The sequence below is a fragment of the Heptranchias perlo genome, chromosome 38 (assembly GCF_035084215.1).
Source record: "Heptranchias perlo isolate sHepPer1 chromosome 38, sHepPer1.hap1, whole genome shotgun sequence".
NCBI classification, from domain to species: Eukaryota; Metazoa; Chordata; class Chondrichthyes; order Hexanchiformes; family Hexanchidae; genus Heptranchias; species Heptranchias perlo.
This window is the reverse complement of record NC_090362.1, coordinates 15,070,851-15,091,427: the sequence shown is the minus strand read 5'-3', so window position 1 is coordinate 15,091,427 and position 20,577 is coordinate 15,070,851. Positions and strand designations below refer to the sequence as shown.

General features: G+C 41.5%; 1 protein-coding gene across 8 annotated transcripts in view; it reads right to left on the bottom strand.

Moving 5' to 3' along the window:
• Positions 1-20,577, bottom strand: part of hmg20a (high mobility group 20A) — a 44,858-nt gene that overhangs the window by 10,471 nt on the left and 13,810 nt on the right. For 3 of the 8 annotated variants that reach the window (XM_067973513.1, XM_067973517.1, XM_067973515.1), the window contains exons 2-6: positions 11,589-11,684; positions 8,921-9,068; positions 5,254-5,469; positions 2,791-2,923; positions 2,338-2,375 (exon numbers count right to left, since the gene is read on the bottom strand). In XM_067973513.1, coding sequence (XP_067829614.1) covers positions 2,338-2,375; positions 2,791-2,923; positions 5,254-5,469; positions 8,921-9,068; positions 11,589-11,683 — 630 coding nt within the window. In that variant the 5' untranslated portion in view covers position 11,684. Of the gene's footprint in view, positions 1-2,337; positions 2,376-2,790; positions 2,924-5,253; positions 5,470-5,633; positions 5,780-8,920; positions 9,069-11,588; positions 11,685-15,742; positions 15,869-20,577 lie in introns of those variants that run through there. The other 5 variants (XM_067973516.1, XM_067973518.1, XM_067973520.1 and 2 more) reach the window with 3 other exon arrangements.

The window sequence follows — 20,577 nt, the reverse complement described above, 5'->3', positions numbered from 1 at the left end:
AGGCACCCTCGAGTGCCATGAACTGTAATTATGTACAATGTGTTCAATGAACTGTACTTGATGTAACCTGCAAATTGTATAATCTGTATTGTGTATGTTTGGAATGTGATATGACAACTGTATTGTATGTATTGTTGCAAATTTTATGAATAAAGTAAATTTTTTGAAAAAAAAACTAAGCACAGACTGGGGATGGAATCTAGGATTTTCCCGGTTTGTATGGCGCAACTACTCAATGGATAAGCTTACTGAGCCATCAGGGGAATTACCGGACAAAAAGTATTGAATGAGTAATAAGACTTCCATCACTTGGTTTCAGAGCTGGTTATCAAGAGCAGCATTTGCCTTGTGGGGGTTCAGTTTGGGGCCCCTACATTTTACTAGACAGTGATACTAAATACTATCAAATTCGCACACGTACGATCGTGAAAAGGCAAGTAGGTAACGTGAAAATAATTGACAAAATGATCAGGGATCAGCTATTACCATTGTGCAGGTGTCCTTTCACTGGATCCACTTGGGGCTGCGTGTAATTGCACGGGTTGCATGGACCTAATGCCGTTCCTACTGGGTATGAATTTACTGATAAAGCTAGCCTTGACCCAAGTGCAAAAACACAAGAAACCCGCAAGTTTAATCTATGGGGAAATTGAGTGGGTCTGTGAATAACTGTTTCACGTAAAGACTGTTAACTGGCACACATTCTATTGTTTACTTCGGCAACATGGATTCTGGCAAAAAGCAGCATTCAATGAACTTCAGTCCAGAACATCATTCCAAGATGTCATTATAATGAACAGAAAGAAATGCCTTTTGCTTATTTCACGGAAATAGCACATCCCTCTGTGGAGATGCTGTCATTTCCAAGTCAGTGAAAGTTAATCTTTCAATCCGTAGGGCTTTCTTTGAACCACTATCCACATCATTCTAGGAAATGCAGATTCTCTTCTGATCCGTTGTGCAAACATTTTCTAATAAATTAAGGAAAATTCAGTGGAATAAATGTAGCAGCTATTGGTAAACACACAAGTCATTTGTACAAGTCACTTTTTGTCAAAAATCCAAAGTTTTTTTTCCCTTTATAATTTGGCTACACTTCCCTCTTTTTTTTTCTCAACATTGAATTTCTATCTCCCACATTCCCCAGTGATTCTTCACCCACCAGCTGGGACTGTGCAGCATCCTCCGCAGCATGCACCAGGGATATAACATTTCATCAAACCTTACTGCTTAAAAGACTTTAGTGGAAAGATCCTGTGAACCACTGGGTCTGTTCCTAAGATTGGTACCTGTCTGTTTTTTATTTTGAGTGCACTGCTGGAAAAATAAGCTGACATGCAAAATATACATTAAAAAATAAAATCCACGTTTTCTGATTAACTTCTCTGCTTATGGTGTGAAGACCTTCCTTATGAATGGTAATCAATTAATTTTTAACAGCAATAAAGCAGCATTAAAACTGAAGCCATGATAACACCAATCATTCTTCCTCTGCCCCTTCTGGTTTTGGGAAAAGGTGGCGTTCTCAACTACCTCTCATAGGCCAATACAAATTCACATTTATTCATTACATTGTTGTAGAGCAACTCCATCTGTAATATTTATGTCATACCATTACCTCATTCTTCAGGAGTGGGTAGGGTCAAATGAGCAGTATTGCTAACACTTCATGATTCGCTCATGCTCACAACTCTCACTGGAAATTTAAAGATTATATCCTGGGCTTGAATTAGTACCATTTAAAAAAACTTGAGCAGATCATGGGACTGTGGTGTTGGGAAAGCTGAATGAGGATACGGCTAATTATTCAAAAAGGTGTTTGGTGGGCAGTGACTGACTTTTCAAAGGCACTAACTGAATTAACTTTGATCAATAATCTTTAATTGAGCTGCACTTACAACAACAACTACTTGCATTTATATAGCCTTTAACTTAAGAAAACGTCCCAAGACGTTTCACAAAAGTGTAGCCAGATAAAAATTGACACCGACCCAAAGGACATATTGGGAGGGGTGACGAAAAGCTCGGTCAAAGAGGTAGGTTTTAAGGAGGGTCTTAAAGAATGAGAGAGAGGTGGAGAGGCAGAGTGGTTTAGGGAGGGAATTTCAGACCTTAGAGCCTAGACAGCTGAAGGCACGGTCGCCAATGGTGAGGCGAAGGAGGTGGGTGATACGCAAGAGGCCAGAATCGGAGGAGGGTTGTAGGAGGTTACAGAATAAAAGGCAAATGCATTACAATAAAGGCAAATCCATTCTGTTTTCCAGGTGTATTTTTAAAAAAAATATTCATAGTTTCTTAGCAGTTGTGCTGGTAAAAAGAATAGATTCGCAGTCCTACCTCAGTAACAGGAATGTTATTGGCTCGGGATCCTTCATCTAAAGGACAGGGGAGATATAAAAAAGATAAAATTCCATGTGTGTTAGTACTTGGATGAAACAACCCATTCACAATACTAGACTGTGATCTCAGTTTGGTCACTGGTTTAAGTCACAGGACAACATGAACACAACATTTTCTTTTGGTTAATTTTATCCTTCTCTCCTGAACAGATGATGTTGGTTCCCTGAACCTGATGTTCTTTATATTTTGGGATGCAGCCAATGGAGGGAGAGTTGTGTGTATGCAGTTGGCTGCACTCCTTTAATGTAAAAATGCCTTCAGATTGCCACTTGCAGAGGCCTGGGATGAGGAAACTCAACAAAGGGAGGAAAAAGAATCTGAATTTCAGATTGTACCCATGATGAAACTGCTGACAATATTTCAGTTAACACCAAGCCTCCCGATCTTTACCTTGGTTAAGCCCTTTTGTGTGCCGTTTGTCATCTGTTTTTTGGCTGAACCGTTTGTAAGCCTCGGTCTGTTGGTACTGCCCCAGCTCCTTCATGTAACGCTCTTTGTCTCTCTCCGCCTCATCTAAATAATGCTGCATAGACAGAACAGACGGATTAGAAACACAAAGGGTCACAGGGACGGGGTGCATTAAGAACTCATAGGGATGGTGCCAAGCAGAGAACACAAACTGATCAAGTATGTTTAATTTGTAACAGTGCAGTGCATGTGGGCAGGTCAAATGCTCAACATACATATACACCCTTTAGGGAAAAGCTTTAAAGCAGGTGGAGAAAGAGATCTGGATGTTCTAGTGCATAGAACTCTAAAGGTTCACGAGCAATGCAGTGAAGCGATAGCGAGAGCGAATAGGTTTGGGGTGCATTTATAGGACAACTGATTATAAGACAAAGCATACTATTTTCAGTCAGCTAGTGCTGGTAATGGTTCTGCTGCTGCCATTTACAGCTACTCCTGATCAATCTTTTGTTTCTTAACCAGTCCCATTACCACCTTCCTTGACTTGCACCATCATCCCTTTTGTCAGTTAATCGCTCGTACCCTCCACCCTATCACAGACCTTCCCTTTTGTTCTTTCCTCCCCCCACCACCTTTCCTTGGCTCTGTACTTGCTCAAAAACTTCAACTCTTCTAACATCTAGTTCTGACGAAAGGTCTTCAACCTGAAACGTTAATTCTGTTTCTTTCTCCACAGATGCTGCCTCACTTGCTGAACTTCTCCAGCATTTTTTGTTCTTATTTCAGGTTTCCAGCATCCGCAGTATTTTGCTTTTGACATACTATTTTGTCCTTGTACAAGACCTTGGTTAGGCCTCAGTTGGAATACTGTGTCCAGTTTTGGTCTCCTCACATGGTGGGTGATATCGAGGCTTTGGAAAGGGTGCAGAGGAAGGCCACTAGACTAATTCCCAGTTTAAAGCATCGTAGTTATCAAGGTAGGCTAAAAGAGCTGGGACGCTACACTTTTGAGAAGCGCAGATTTAGGGGTGATCTGATCGAGATTTATAAGATGATGAAGGGAATAGATTGTGTTCGAGTTGACAGTTTGTTCCAACTAAACAGGTTTTAAGTTGTATAAGGCCAGATCGAGGTTAGACGTCAGGAGGTGGTTCTTTTCCTAGAGAATAGTGAACCTCTGGAACAGGCTGCCGGCTCGTGCGGTGGACACCAATTCGCTGAATTCCTTCAAGCGAGAGCGGAACCTGTTTCCGGCTGGGGCAGAAATCACTGCTTATAAAAAGGTAGGTGCTGCATAGAAATCAGGGCCAGAGTGATCTCCTAAACTAGTTTTGATCACCTAAGGGGTTGGAGAGGAATTTCCCAGATTTCCCCACCCCCCCAAATCAGCCTGGATTTTTCTCTGGTTTTTCGCCTCTCCCAGGAGATCGCCTGGTGTTGGGTGGGGTGGGGAGTGTATATATTGAGATACCACAATTGTGAGGGACAGGCTGGGTGGACCAAAGGTTCTTTTCCTGTCTGTCATTGTTTGTGAGTTTGTAAATATTCACAGGGCGCTACAGGCAGATAAATTGGGTATTCACAGGGACACACACAAACTGATTAAGAATCTATGCACAGAGTGCTGGGCACGCAGAGCACTCGTAGCAATGTCTGCGCAGTCCATGCAAGATTTCTACAAGTAACAACACCTGACTGCAGATAACACATCCCTGTTGACCCAAGCGAAAATGTGACTCCAGCAAGGAATTATAATGAACCAAATCAATTCCCATGTCACTTCCATTACTACATAGGCGGCTTTATTGTTAATGCAAGCAGACAGGCCATCTTGCGGGTGTAGTGCGTCCTTGTACCAACACGTTAGCTGCTGCAGATCAATGATTCCCACAAGGAGACGTCTTGATTTCATTCCAGCTGCTGCAAAGGACAAGCTAACCCCTGTCTTTTTTCTCACTACTCGCCACCCTTGAAGCTTTCAAAACCCCAGTTTGGTATCATCTAATTGTGACTTTCCAATTTATTTCATCTTCTTACTCTTGATGCTGTCCCCCAATGTGGGGCCTGGCCCCTTACCCAGGGCCTTCAATTTTTTTTTGAGAAAAGAAACAGCTTCTGAGATTCGTGAAAAAAATCGAAGGTCAAATCAACCTCCCCTACTGCACACCTGCATAAAGATTAGACTGGCTTACAATGAGAAATTACCATGTAGGGGAAATCAAGCCTGCAGACCTTTTTCCCACCTAGATGTGGCCCAGCACACCATTCCACCAATGAATTACATGTCCAGGCCACCCATCCCACATGTTCATGCAAGCTCTGTAGATCACGTCAAATGGAAGCTCTGGTACTACAAATAACTATTACAAGATCGTATCCACATTCAGAGGCGGTCTGCAGTTCCTGATCAGATGCTACTTGGTGTTCAACCCACCCTTTCAGTACCTGTTTATCATCTGCAGGCAGTTTACTCCATTCATTTCCTAACATTCTGGTGATTTCAGAAAAGGGAACATCCGGCCGCTGTGCTCGAAGCTGCTCCCGACGCTCGTTGAGAAATCTCACATACCCAGTGAGTGGGGCTTTTGGTGCATTGCTGTCCTTGGTTGCTTTTTTCCTTTTCCTTCCTTTGGGCCAGCCCCCCTTCTTGGCAATTTTCTGCTTAACAATACAAAGCAAGCCTGTTTTACAATGTCAAAGACGCTGATCTACAGAAGGAGCCCAACAAGGGATCGCTCTGTGGCAGCAAAAGTTCTGAACACCATACACCATATTGCAAACTGTAGCTCAACATTCCCACCCCACTAACAAAGAAACAAACCAACCCGTGTGCATCTTGGATAGGACTCGTTCTTCACCAGCTGGATCACCCCTACTTTTCTATTCAGTTGCCCAGCTTGCTGTTCCATTCAAGCGGCAGCTTAACTTATTTCAAGTCAAGTCTACTGTGACCACTGGAAGATTACTGCAGCTGGAATAAACCAAAGCAACCTGGTATGCAAAGACGATCAGTTACTTACCAGATTAAACATATTTAATCTTTGGAGTTACAAAGCTTAGTTGCCTAGCTTAGTTTCAGAGCAAACTACAGAGTAGATAAAAATGTTAACACATAAAGCCTCTTAATAAGGCATTGGGTAAAGACCCTGCCTGGTATAGCACCAAGTCATACAGAGCACAGTGTCTCAAATTCATTTCCCAGTCTGTGCTGAGTTAGCTAATCTCAGTTGGGTTGTTGCAGGTAGTCTTGACATTCTAGGCCTGGGGGAGGAGGGGAGCTGGAGTTCCCATTCCTAATTGCTATGCACTGACTGTTCTGGAAATGATAAGTGAGAACAGTACTAGGCTTAGCGGTGATGTCACCCACAGCTCAATCGCATGGCATTTACACTGCCACACGGAGAATGACCAATTGGGCAAGATACTGGAAGGCTGCAGCGTGTGAAAGGAGCCACTACTTTAAAGGAGTGGAAATAACGGTGCAGTATTTAATGTTTTAATAGATAGTGAGTGCATTACAAAGATGTGAGTAGCTTTGGTATGCATATATAAACCCAAACTATGGCCAAAGTCCTAACTTGTGATTAATTCACTTTTGCACCTGTCTCTGTAATGGTATTTGAAATTTTCCCAATCTAATTCTAACCACAGAGATGACTATCATGTTACGCATAATAACGTTAGCAGGCAGCAAATATATTACCTTGTCTCTAGACATAAAAGAAAAGATAACCAGGGTGAAAAACATGAGGTCATCATTGTGATTTTTAACACAAAGACATGCACTGTTCTAAACAACAAAAGGCTTACACTGCACAATACTTGAAATGTTCATCACTGCTTTTCCCTGCTGAAGCGACTGCACTAAACACACAATGAACCTACGAGGCTTTTTTTGGTGTGAATTTTGTGTTCGTTAATGTAAAGGATATCAGTACTGGGAAACAGAAAAATATTCATTTCAGGCACCCAGTGTCAGCATCAAGTACTCTCAGATCAGGTAAAGCACAGTTAAATGCAGAGTAATGTGTCTCAGCTCCAATCTGATTGTACCAGGGTGACATTTTTCCCATATCCCAAACCAAACAGCCTTTGGCCTCTCTGAGAAGAGATTATTAATTTAGTGCCAAATTAGGTGGAGTATGTGTTGTGATCTTGATTGAGACTATCCTAACTCATGTCACATAGGACCTCACAGCCGGGAGGCAGCTACTTTCATCCCAGCAGTCTGGGTTGGATTTCAACAAGGGTCTCCGTGCCCAGTTCATTTTATTATCCAGTCCCCAAATAACTCATTTGAGTCACAGGAACATGAGTTCTCCATTCAGTTGAGCCAGAGGCAATTCACTTACATAGAGAGGGGAAATATTTGAAGGTAAATGAATCAGTAGCACTCATAGCTGCCAGAAGCTACTCATCCCATCTTGTTTGGGAAATTTTGGAAGAACATAAGAGATCAGGAGAAAAATGAGCTCCCATATTATAGGGTAATTACACCACAGTCCAGAAGGTTGCAGGTCTGATTTCTGGTCTGTGAGGTAGCTAATCACAACCAGGGCAGCAGTTAAAGCACTACAACTAGCCTCAGCATCACTGGGCTAGGTTGGAAATTAAAGAGAAAAAAAACACCACTCTGGGCACTGCATTCCTAAGCATTATGTAGTAACTTCAGGAGAGAATGGTAGAAAATTCGGGAAAGAAAATTCTGTGACACATCTAATAGGATTTAAAAACCTTCACTATTTCCCACTCAAAACTTGAAATATATCCTTCTTGGAAAAAATGCGATGAACCATTTTACAGAATTAAAGCTTCACATCGAGCCACAACTTCCTTGAATTTAAAAAGATGAATCTTCTCACACTTAACCAGTGAAAATGGACAGTTTCCCCAGTGTCTTAGTTGGTAAATGCACTGGCTGGTCCGATAACAAAGTGTACTCCAGTCCCAGTCCGGGAACGCCTCGATTTTAAAATTCTCATCCTCGTTTTCAAATCCCTCCATGGCCTCGCCCCTCCCAATCTCTGTCACCTTCTCCAGCCCTACAACCCTCCGAGACCTCTGCGCTCCTCCAATTCTTGCCTCTTGCACATCCCCAATTTTAATTGCTCCACCATTGGAGGCCGTGCCCTCAGCTGCCTAGGCCCTAAGCTCTAGAATTCCTTCCCTAAACTTCTCTGCCTCTCTCTCTCCTCCTTTAAGATGCTCCTTAAAACCTACCTCTTTGACCAAGCTTTTGGTCACCTGTCCTAATATCTCCTGATATCGAGTTACACTGAGTTACATTATGCGGTTCGGTGTCAAATTTTGTTTGATAACGGTCCTGTGAAGCACCTTAGGAAGTTTTACTACATTAAAGACGCTATATAATTGCAAGTTGTTGTTGTTGTACTAAAACCGTGCAGGCCCACTTGATTCCTAGCCTGTGCTGAGTTAGCTGATCGCAGCCAGAGCAGCAATGAGGGTGCTACTAATGGCCATAGCGTACCCAGGTAACAAAAAGACAAACAAACAGCCTGGGTTGCTGCAGCTGATCACTGTCCAGCCACTCCTGTTAGGGAGTGTGCATGTGTAGACATCAGGTCACAACTGAAACATGCCAATTTGGGTGAGGTACCAGCGGGCAGCTGGCACCGGTGGAACCATAATCTAAATATGAGGCAGCATTTCAGGGGGGTGGGGGACAGGGAGAAAACTGGAGGGAAGAAAAAGAGAATACAAATAAGACTAAGAAAACGGTCCAGTTATTAACCCATCAGTACGTTGGTATGTGGTTCTCCTGGAAAGTTGAGTTAATCTATTAGGTCTTTTCCACCTGTTATGTAATGCTATTTATCCATAAGCCTTTAATCTGCCTCCTTCCCACACAGAATCTTCCTTATTACTTTTATTTCCAGTTCATGTTCACCTCTCAACTCTTCAATTTGTTTTCATAAGCTATCTTAAATGGCATAAAAGACTCAACTTTAACCAGTCCAAATTAATTGCCAGAGAAATGTGAATTTTCTGTGAGAAAAAAAATCAAAGCAGGGTTGCTTGTGCTTGAGAACACAATGCTTTTACTGTGTGGTTTAACAACCAACGGATGAACACAGATGGTTTCCACACTCACCTCCTCCTCACTTCTTTGCTCATTGCTGTCTGCTGCCTGAGGGGATTCATTCTGCAATAACTGCACCTGGGACAGATCCTCCACAAACTCTGGATTGTTCAGAGACTGAGAGACCCCTGAACTGTACGAGCCCTCTGGGCCTGAAAATCTGCATTAGAAGGAAAATGTTTTAAAGTTTGTTGTGCAAAGAGGTCCCAAGTACAATACACTGATGTCACAAGGCCTGTTTAATGTATTAGTACAAATAAGCTGCAGCAAAAACTGTACTTGAATATGCTTCTCATGCAATACTCTTAGTTTCTCATCTCAAATTGTTCCCACCATCACCACCAGTGAGAGGTCTGTGACCACCATGACATCACCCTAGTATTAAGTACCCTCAAATGCTCTCTCAGACATAATCCACAACTCCGGAAGGACAAAATCTGTAATTGCATTGCTGGATGTTTTTAACAGTTCACAGTGATATAGCACAAACAATTCACACACCCACCAGTATCCTTTACTGAAATCCTAGATTAAAAAAAAACCTACAGCATGGTTGTGCAAATTTCAGATGCCATTTACCTTTCACTAAAATCCAATGGTAACGCTATTGTGCGTGTGCACGCAACACACACGCCTGTCTTTTTTTTTTGAGGCCTGACCATCATGAATATGCTGCAACAATTATCTAATCTTTGTGACTTTGCTGCCGACAGCTGTATTTTATCAGCATTTTGATAAATCAACTGCTTCTGCACAAACTAGAAATTGTTTGATACGATTGAGGAATGCATTTCAGGCAGGCGATTTCCCTAGTGGTACAGAGCATTGGAGAATTGACATGAGCTGCTACAAGTTTGGTGTAACACCCTCTAAGAACAATCTTACAGAAAATATATACTGCCAAAGTCTATTAAATACATTGATAAATTATCTTTTTTTCTACATACAGCACTGTCACTAGCATTTTCATACTATATCCACTTAAACCATGAAAAACACCTAACACTCCAATGATAGATTTTGTCTCTTCAAACTTTGATTGTGTCTGGAAAGAATATTTTCAACTTTATAACACTAGAGTGAAGTACTGTTGATTATAGGTTAGTCATCGGTAGTGGTAATGATGAGAGCAATTCGAAGTGGTGAATTACATGTATCACACACATTTGACAATATTGGTTTAAGTCCAATTCTTTCTACAGTGTATTCGTACCAATATACTAAATAACTCCAGTGACAGTACTGATTCTATTCAAGAAAGCAACAATTTTTCCCATTTGAACAAATGCTACCTTTTAGTAGAAATTAAGGTCAGATGCAGTGAAGGGTTCCCATCTATATGACCTGTCCCTTACAATATGGCTGTTCACAGGACATTGTTGAACACTGATGTTTAGAAATGCTGGTTTGTGTGCATGGGTATATTGTTGTCAATGCACACACTTCACTGGGATTCAATAAACAGAGTCTTTGGGCTAGACTATTTAAACAGAAGCCGAGGCCACCACAAAATCTTCAACGATCAAAAAAAAATAGTCTGATACATTTGTTACAATCACAAATGTAGACTAAATAGAGTGAGGTATCAAACTTTTGGCAAAAACATCAACATGTGCAAAATGTCAGAATAAGATCACTTTTTTTAAATTTACCTATTTCTACAAGTGAGAATATGTGGCATCTTTCCAAGCCAGCAGCTTGTACAGCAATTACTGACTGAGTAGTTTATATAACACAGTATCTATAATACCATGCACGTCCCAGGGATAGGGAAGGATTTTTAAAAATCTATTGCTTCTGCTGTTTTATCCTGCCTCTGTATGCTAACTGTGCACATGTTATGCAAGGACAGGATTGGCTTTTGTGGTGCTTCCACAGTTGAAAAGCGCACTAATGCTGATTGTCCAGGCTGACTTATAAAGAATGGCCAATTGGGTGAGGTTCTGAGAGCGGCTAGCTCCTGTGGAATCATACCTAGGAAGAGTCAGTGCTTTAAAGAGGGGCAATGAGAGGAAACAGACAAAATATTGTGTATGTTTTGTGCAGGAAGAAGCTGTCTATATAATCCTGTCCAACAGTAGAATGTCTTCCCGTCCTCCAATTCCCTTTCTTTTAAAAAAAGAAATTCTTGTCAATTTTCTTCCCTTATGTTCTGAAGGCATTTCGACTCCTTGCTGAGGTATTGTTCCATTGACAACAGGAACTCACAAATACGTCACCCAAGTTGCTAATATTGCTCTGTGAGCTTGGCAGTATTTGTCAGCAGGCTATGGGGAGCAACTCAACTGGACCTGGTCCCATCCTCACTTAACAAGAATCACTGGATAATGAGAAGATTTTCGTCTTCCGTATCCCAGCAGTGCCGGGACCAATTGTAGCCAATAGCTAACTCAAGACTTAAAGGGGCTTAGTTGTGAGGCCCTCCACAGTTGACTAGCCTGTCAACACACATACTGTATGGGGTCACACATAAAGAATGGTCATTTGGGCAAGGTAATGGGGGAATGCCGACATCCGTTGAACTATACCCCAGCAAGAGTCACCATCTACAGCAGAACAAATGAAAAAAAAAGGCAGTGCTTACCCAATTACCTTCCAGACCTTGGGTCCTCTCAGGTGCGAATTTATTAACTACAGTGCAATATTATAGTGCCTTTTGTTAAGAGCGTATATAACATACCCTGCATCGACTGTCAGATCTGCACTCTCCTTTGATACATCATCATCAGCAAAAAGTGGGGGTAATGCCGTATTTGACATGAGTCCATCCATCATTCTAAGAGGAAAAAATTACGCTTTAGTTTTTAAAAAAAAATAGAAGGGTACATCCATTATTGACTGCATAGGCACGATTTATTTTTTGGGAATTAATAATTTTATTGCTTATTTCAACAATTCATTATTCCATTAAGTTAACATACAATAGTGCTTTGCATGCCAAATAGTTTGGTTGGCACTTTTGTGCCATTCATAGGGCAGCTGCCTCCAGGATCAATAAAAGGTTTTAATCCATGTTTCAGCATTTCTGTCATCACAATGGGGTCTGTTTGTCAGCGGACTTCAGTTAAAAAGGATCTAAAAGACTGAATCCAGTACGCATAAAATGCTGTAACTGTGCCAGTATCATCTGGCTCAACAAGCACATTTGTAAATTACTAACTGGCAGTCCAGGATCGAACATTTTGACTGCTCGGTTATTTGCAATTAATAGCATGGGCTTCAGTGAGATTTATTGGCATTACAAATGACTGGGATACATTTTATAAATGGTGGGCCTCAAAAGGGTCTTTCATCTGCTGTTCATTCGTTATTCTGAAACTCATTTATATTCATGTTAAATTCAGAATTGCAGTGAAAAACTTTACCTTTAATTTGGCCTATCTTATAGCTTGCATAAATAACTGGGAAGTCACAAGTTTGATGCTCTGAATTGACTGATATTCTGGGGAGGAGTGTGAAAAAAAAAACACGTAACGCAAGATAGAAACACCCAGCAGGAAACCATTACCTTGTGAGAGCACCTCTTCATACAGCAGAGATATGAACCACACCTACCTGCTCTTGCGGGTGAAAACACAATGTGGTATTTGGACAGTTGATGGAACTATGAGATATTGGAACTATGCTGAACTATGACCCTAGCAATTTAGGGTAGCCAAGAATTTTTTTTGTTACTAAATTTGAGTCAGGATTGCAAAAATGATCTTTTACAAGAATATTCACAATAATGAGGCATGTCATTTGGGTCGGTGTGATATCCCACAACAAATCCCAGAATGCTCTACACTCACTGCGTGGAACTCATTTTGTTGCCAGAGTAACTCAGTTTTTCATAAAAAGTCACGGCGGTAGTGAAATGCTGGTTTTGGTGCAGACTTGAATATTCACTTGCTGTGGCTTTAGACAGCCCAGTGACACTGGCTGTTCCAAAACCTATTTTCAGCTCTTCATTGTGAAACTTAATCAACAGATTATGTAACAATGTCCTGACATTACAAGGCTGCACATGAAAACGGAAATAGGAGCTTGGAACCTGAACCTGCCCAAGATCACACTTGCGCCACAGTTGGGGTGCTGTAGTTTGGGTTTGAAGCCCTCAGTGTCCCCAGTGCGATGGGGAGTCAGATCGCTTCACAGGTCGTTCACACTCCAACTTTAGCATCATAGCAAAGCACCCAAAAATGCCACTTTAGAACTTAGATAATTATGTAGGAATTTAACAGTTCTATTCTGACTGTAGGTAAAGAAAAATAAGCAAACGGCAATTCTGCAAATAAATTTTAAAAAAAACTAAAGCAGTTATTATCCTAAATCAGAAGTTTGAAATTCCTGTGTAATTATCAGCACTCTGAAGAGGTCTCCATTGCTGCTCACTGTAACATGTCAGCAGGATGCTTTATGACTGTTTAACCCAGTGGCTGGAACAACTGAAAAATCAAGCCTCGCTTTTCAACACTAAATTTCCATGACATTTACAAACAATCAATGTCCCGTAAAAATAATTTGAACTTTATGTGCACTGTACTGCTTGACAAAATGATCAAACCATGGGAATGAGTTCACAATTTACAACACATCAGCAAATTGGGAGAAAATTAACACTCCACGCACTGTACCAAATATATCGAAGAAGGCTGCAGGGGCTGGTAGCCATACCTGCCAACATCTCCACTAGCTGGTGCCTCTGCCCATGTAGTGCTGTAAAGGCCTAAACTGCAACAATGCCGAGCAATGCCTGATGGTTTAAGAAGATTCAGTTTCTGTGATGTAGTGAAACTGTTTTTTCTTGTGAGATCAGAATCTGCATGCCAAAATTCAATGCCAAATTGGCAGCTGTTGGCAAGAGGAAAACTCAATAGTTAAACCATTAGAAGAGCTTTTCTTAGACAAAAAGGGCTCAGCTCACCGAACGACCGAGTGTGGTTCAGACAGTGCGGCCGGTTTCAACTTTCGATGGACGGTCCGATTGTGCCCGATGCCCTCAGCGAGAGGACCGAGCCATTTTAATAGCCAGGCCTCACTTGCATGGTATGGGTGAGCCACCCACACTGAACCAGTGCTTAAAGGCAGCTCGCCAATGAGGGTGGGGGGGAATCTGGCGGCTCCATCACGGAGCTGAGCTGGAAGTTAGAGGTTTGTTGCGGGGGGCGGGGGGGGGGGGGGGAAAGCAGGGAATCACAGGAGGCGGAACAGAGGGACTGGCTGCAGGTGGGATGATTTTTTTAATGGGGCCAGGACATTCACACACAAAAATCTTCAAAATAAAAACTTGTCGTTGCCATTTTTATGAGCAGCTCGCAGCTGTTCCTTTAAGGATGCTCAGCGCACGTTCCATTGATACTTGCAAATTGCGTCATGGTCCTACGTATGTCATACTACCCTGATTTGCATGCCTTAATGAGGTGCTCGTCTGAAACAGGCAGGTGCCCTGGCTACCCATTTCTAGGACCGGCTAGAAATGATGGTAGGGGCGGGAATCGGGTGTTAGGGTTTTGGAGCGTCACCGCCTCATTTGTTGGGGGGAGTGAAAATCGGCTCCAAGAAGTCCCTGAGCCATACAGACCAGGATCCCTGCTTTGTGCTATATTAACTGATTTCAGTTATGGTGGAAGTTGGAGTGCTACAATTGCCTTCAATCCCCTGGGTTATGAAGGGGAATATAAGACAGGGGAAAATCACACTCCTGGTCACTATTCAGTGACCGACGCTAGAAATCTGTAAGCATGAACTTCAGGAAATGACAGGGTCAGGCTTGGCTAGTTGCCCGTAGGGTTGAATTTCCTGCTAACATTCACCGTTAAAGCTGACACATTAAGAATGATTAATTGGGTGAGGTACCACAGATGGACCAGCACCATCGTAACTATAACTCAGGAAGGAGTCAATGCCATCACAAGGCAAAGGGAATATACCTCGGCCTGAGTAACGGCCTTCAGGAGAGGAGGGCAGAAACTGAAAGAGAGACTGCTGGAACTCTGTTACAGGCCATAATGACCATGTGAGCCACTCAAACTTCACTCCTGTTTTGTCTGTCATCAGAACCCTCAATTTAGAATCTATAACATTCTTCTTCCCATCTTTCATTCTCTTGTAATTATAGCACTTCCTGTAGCCATCAACAAAGCCGAATTTTATATTTAACAATAGACCACAATCTTCACCACCAATTCCAATTGCTCAGTGCACCCAACAAAATGAGAGGAGCAATTCAACTCAGGCTACACTGCTGCACCTTCATGTGCCAGTCTGTGGACTGGTGGAAGACCAGGATGCCTGGGGAATGATGCACAGTATTGTTTTGAAGTGTGTATGTTGGGTTTGGGACAAAGGGGAAGAAACTACTGAAATCAAGTAAGGTGCTAGGATGAGTACTTGGATAGAACTGTTGCTTAAAGGGTAATCTTTCCATCATGTTCCCAGACATTTTCTGGAAAGCAAATTAGGTCAACTGTACCACTATATAGCTGATCTTTAGATAATGCAAGCTTTGATGCAATGTCTTTATCAACTAACCAAGATTGGTACTATAATGACTGTTTCTTAGTCACTGAAATCAAATCATCCATTTATATAAGTTATCCAGAAGCTTTACTCTAGGAGCGCAAGTGGTGTACGTTGATGTGCATTTCGCTGGTTATCAGGGTTATGTGGCAGTATCAAGCAAAACTTTTTGGAACTTCCAATTTATTTGTTGGATTGTGTTGGCAGATGGTAGGTAACCATGGCAGCAAATTGAAGAAGCAAGACAAAATAGGAAATCTGAACTGTAGATTTTGTAGTATCAGCGTGGGTGCGGTGATGAAAGGATTTTGCTATAGTGATTTGACTACGTACATTTAATATATTCTACTGGCCAAATGGATCGGTAATATAGCAGATTAGAACACTGTCTTTTCACTTCTGTGGCCTGGATTCGAATCCATCCCAGGCTGATAGATTCAAGGTCTGCTATTCAAGGTCTGCTCTGCAACTCCTGCCAAATGAAAAAAGGACAGTCTCAATGAGGTCCGTACTGCATGTCAGCCCACGCTGCATAATTACCCATCACTTAGCATGAACGGAGACAATGTCACTCAGAATGGCATAGCAAATGTGATAATCACATTGATGAGGTTGGGACTGAGATACATGATTGCAACGGCACAAAGAACTTTACACTGTATTTAATGCTGAGTACACAACCAGAGTATGTTTAATAGGAACAAGGAGTTGGAAAAAAAGAAACAATGCCCATTTCCCAGGACGGATATTTGCATATATGTTGACCTGTTCTGGGCCTCCAGAAAAAATAACCAAAGATCCAAAATGTAAAACCCAGGGGAATGTTGCATTGCTGAGGTTTGGAACAGTAATGAGGTCAAAGTATTAGAACTTTATAAATAGATGATTTGATTTCAGTGACTGGGAAAAAGTACATCAAATTCTGCATTAAATGAGATATCTTTGTTACAGCTACTTACTGATACAATTAGACATGGATTGGGTAGGTGGGGTGGGGGCAGAAGTCTTTGATGCTATTCCTTATATGGAATAAATAGCTTGAAGAACAGAAAGAACATTTTTCTCATTCCCATGCTGAGCTCTTAATTCAGTTCCCATACAGTATCAACATCTGGCTGACCGACATCACCAAAGCAAACAGTCAGCCCAAGACCTACGAGGAAATGCTGGAAAAAGTTTGCAACAGAATAAAGCTAAATAAAGGACTATGTTACATGAACTGCACTTTGCGCAGCTGAGTAAACCGTTAGCTAGTTTTGACACTTAAATCATTCCCATTATGGGTTTTACAGCATTTAAGATGTGAAGGAAGGGGAAGTTAACATTTTGACAGATCACATACGGAACACAGTCCCTTCATTCACAAAAAAAACACAAACATTTGTACCTTTTGTTTCAAGGTCGTGTCTAGCGGCAGGACAATTCTAGAGGTTTGCTGAGCGATGTCATCAAAGGTATAAAGTAAGGGAAGAGCTTTATGAATTTGCTTACATTGTAACTCATTTTTTGAAGGTTAATATTCACCTAACTTCATTTTTTTTAAAAATGAGCTTCTGCAATATTCTCAGAATGGCTGGCAGGTAACTTGCTCCCTCAGGCCTCTGACCAAAATGGTTCTTGAATTAGGTGGTACTGAAATACAAACCATGTTGATCCCAGCCAAGCTAGAACAGATGATAATACAATTAGCTTCACTGCCCCAAAGTTAGAGGGGAGGAGTGAGCTCAAGTTCCTGCGCCTGATCGCGAGTGAAGCAGCATCGGGTCCCACTGCAATGCCCCACGCGGTTGAATAGTTTGTTAACTCACTGTCCAGGCTCACATGAGCAATAGCCACTTGGAACCACAAGGATGCCGGCACCTATGAAACCAGATCTCAACACGAGACAGCACCCTCAGGAGGGGAGAGGAGAATAGTGATAGGATGAAAATATAGTCGTGGAAAGTGAAAATATCACATTTTATTTGGGATTTACCAAGCTACTACAGACCTCAATGTATGCTGCCAGAGCAGCAAACTAAGACAGTCGGAAAAAAAACAGAGAAATGGCTTTCTGGAACTGAAAGGTCGTTATGTTGGATTTATAAGACTATTTTTCTGAAGTGCCAGTTCAATGTAAATGAGGTTAAAAAGGAGAATCTCTCCAAAGGAATACTAAAATATTTCTCAGTAAGAGCCTGGTTGAAGCCGAGAGCCAGCGAATCACAAGAGCACCTTGGCATGAGATTGAGCTAAATAGCCATATTTAGTAAAAGAGCCCAATGCTGACTCTATCAGTTGGGTATGTCTGTCTTAAATGATTGTTTATCTGGCACTACATTTAATTCTTTCCATCCCTACTTTCTGTGGAATTTGTTCCTTCAAAAAGCTGATTTATTAGCACAAACAAATAATGAATGGTCTGGTTTCATGGCCATTTTTAATTTTTTTAAAAAAGAATTAAATTGGAGGCAAGCAATATATAGTATTAAATTGTTAAATCTATCCCAATATGAAAAAGAAATATATTTCTAAGATTAGACTTGTGTGAGTAAAATGACTGTCAGCAGGGAACGGATAGACATTACTATAGAAATGACTGGTAACTCCATGTTAACAGCTACTGTAATTAACTACAGCATCAAATCTTGTTGGTTGCTTTTCACAGGACATGGAAAGGTAGCTCAGTTATTAAAAACTACACAAAGTGCAACAGAAAGCATGTGGCATTGTATTAAATTGCAGTTACAGAACCTCAAGAAAAATAACTTTTGGCAATCTCAAATGGCTTGCACTGCCCACTATGGAAGACTTTCACATTTCCACAAAATACAGATGTTTCGCCAACTGAGGTCTCAGTTACCCTACAGAACATGCCAGGGTCATTTTGCGCACACATTGCCAGAGGCAGCAGCAGACACTCTTCAGGTTCCAGAGTTAAAATTAAACTACAGTCAAAAATAAATACCTAGGGAGTGCACTGAACTGGGATCTATTTACTGTACTGCAATGTGGCAGTGGTATCTTACTAGCCATTCTTGGATAGGAGCCAATTGTAAACCAATACTCAACATCAAGAGGGATATAGGGATATACTACAGAAACAAAGATGTTCAAGAAGTCAACTTCCTCAGGATACCACAAAAAGCAATTCCATGATTTACCAGCATGACTAATCTCTGGGGGAAAAGTGTACATGTATGGATGTTAGACTAAGACAAGATCTGAATCAGCTGCGATGCTTCCAACTTTGACACTCATATGTGAAAAGCATCAACTGAGTAAGGTTCCTGTGGGCTGCCGTTGCCCTGGTAAACATAACTGATTATCTTCAAGGAAGAGGGAAGAAAACATGAGAAGGAATGTTCCAGGTTTGATCCCTACTCTGAGTTAGCTTATCGCAGCCAGAATGGAAATGGGGGTGTTACAATTTATCTCAGCATCTCTCGGCTAAGCATAAGAAAAAAAATCAGCCAGGGTTCCTGCTCCTGACCTCTATTGGGTGACTCTGCTGAAGTGCATGTAGGTGGACAACGCGATCAGCTGTGATCCTCCCTGCAGTCAAATAAACTTCCGACATTCACGGTCAAAGCCACGTACAAGAAATGGCCACTTAGGCACCGGTCAGCACCTTCAGCTTGGGGAGCGCGCAGAAGTTGAGAAAAAGAAAATGGCAAAAAAAAACAATTCATGGCAGTAATCGCAAATGCTTAGTAACAAACATTTGAAAGCAGTAATCACATCTCATGATTCCAAGTTATCTGAATTTTTCAATGAGATTACTGCCTCAAATTCATTCTGATGCATCAGTTATGCTCCATTTAGTCTATAATCTAAAGGGTCTGTAACAGGTACCAGCATTTTTTAACCACGTAGTTATGTGCTAGGTAATTGTGATCAAATGGAACTGCTTCAATAGCTTGTACTGAAACTGGTCAAAAGCACTGGAATACTCATTGCAAGAGAATGCCACAAAGAGAGACTGAACAGGACAAAAGGTTTCGCCACACAAGTAGTTTCAATACAGCAGCATTAAAGAATGAGCTGATTCTGCTGGCTCACAGCACTGGAATGCACTGCAGTACTATTTATGGCTGTTAAATATTTACCAATGGACATGCAGCAGCCGTGAACAGGTGCTCGGTGGTGGGAGTTCATATCAAGTATTTCACACACATAATGCTGGAATGGGGGGGGGGGGGGGGGGTTGTGGGGGAGAGAGAGGAGACATAGCTGGTTTGCTAAACAAGTATGGAACTGGGGCACCCTGGCTTTGAAGTTGGAGCAACTCGAAGGTGGTCTAACTACACATATGCTGGATGTAGAAATGTCATGTTACCACATACCACAATACATTAAACCTATACCATCTGCTCAATGCCAGCTGTGATTATCAACACCCACAATAATTAGGGAGGTGACAGATTAACAGAAAATTAGTTACAAAGTTCTTTGATACACGACACTCATTAACTAAGCTATTGCCCCAAATTATGAGCTGAAATTACCAATACTAATTTTAATGTGGACAGACCAACAAGATATATTAGTGGCACTCCCATTTGGGGGTGAGATTCTTGTAGGTGTTCTGGTGGGCTTGGAATGGCCATCAGTCTTTACACAACAGGACCCACAACAGCTTCCAAAAGAAAAAACATGACATTGACACCATTTAAAGCATTTTACAGTACTAAAATAATCAACATAGACAGGGTATCATACAAATTAGACAGTGTAAAGCAGTAACCCAAAGGGGGTCTGATGCCATGGAAGCAAAACTTGAATGACTTATCACTGTTCAACTCCGAGATGCATAACCCAGAAGCATATGCCTGCTTGTGTCATTTTACGTTATATACACACATAGGTGCCTTCGAGGATTGGTTTTACTTCATATACACTGCAAATATTTTTTTCAATTTGCTGATAGGAGGTATCACAGCAGAAAGCAACACACAGCAAGCTCCTGCATCCACAATTTGAACTGAAATGCTATTGTACCACAAGATTTCAACTGTATTCACATTGGGATTGATCGCCATGTATGAGAGGGGAATACATAGAATTTACAGCATAGAAACAGGCCATTTGGCCCAACTGGCCTATGCCAGTATTTTCCATCAATTCAAAATATTATTTAAATAAATAAATGTCAACAAAAAGATTTCTTGGAGAATAGAACCTAATTT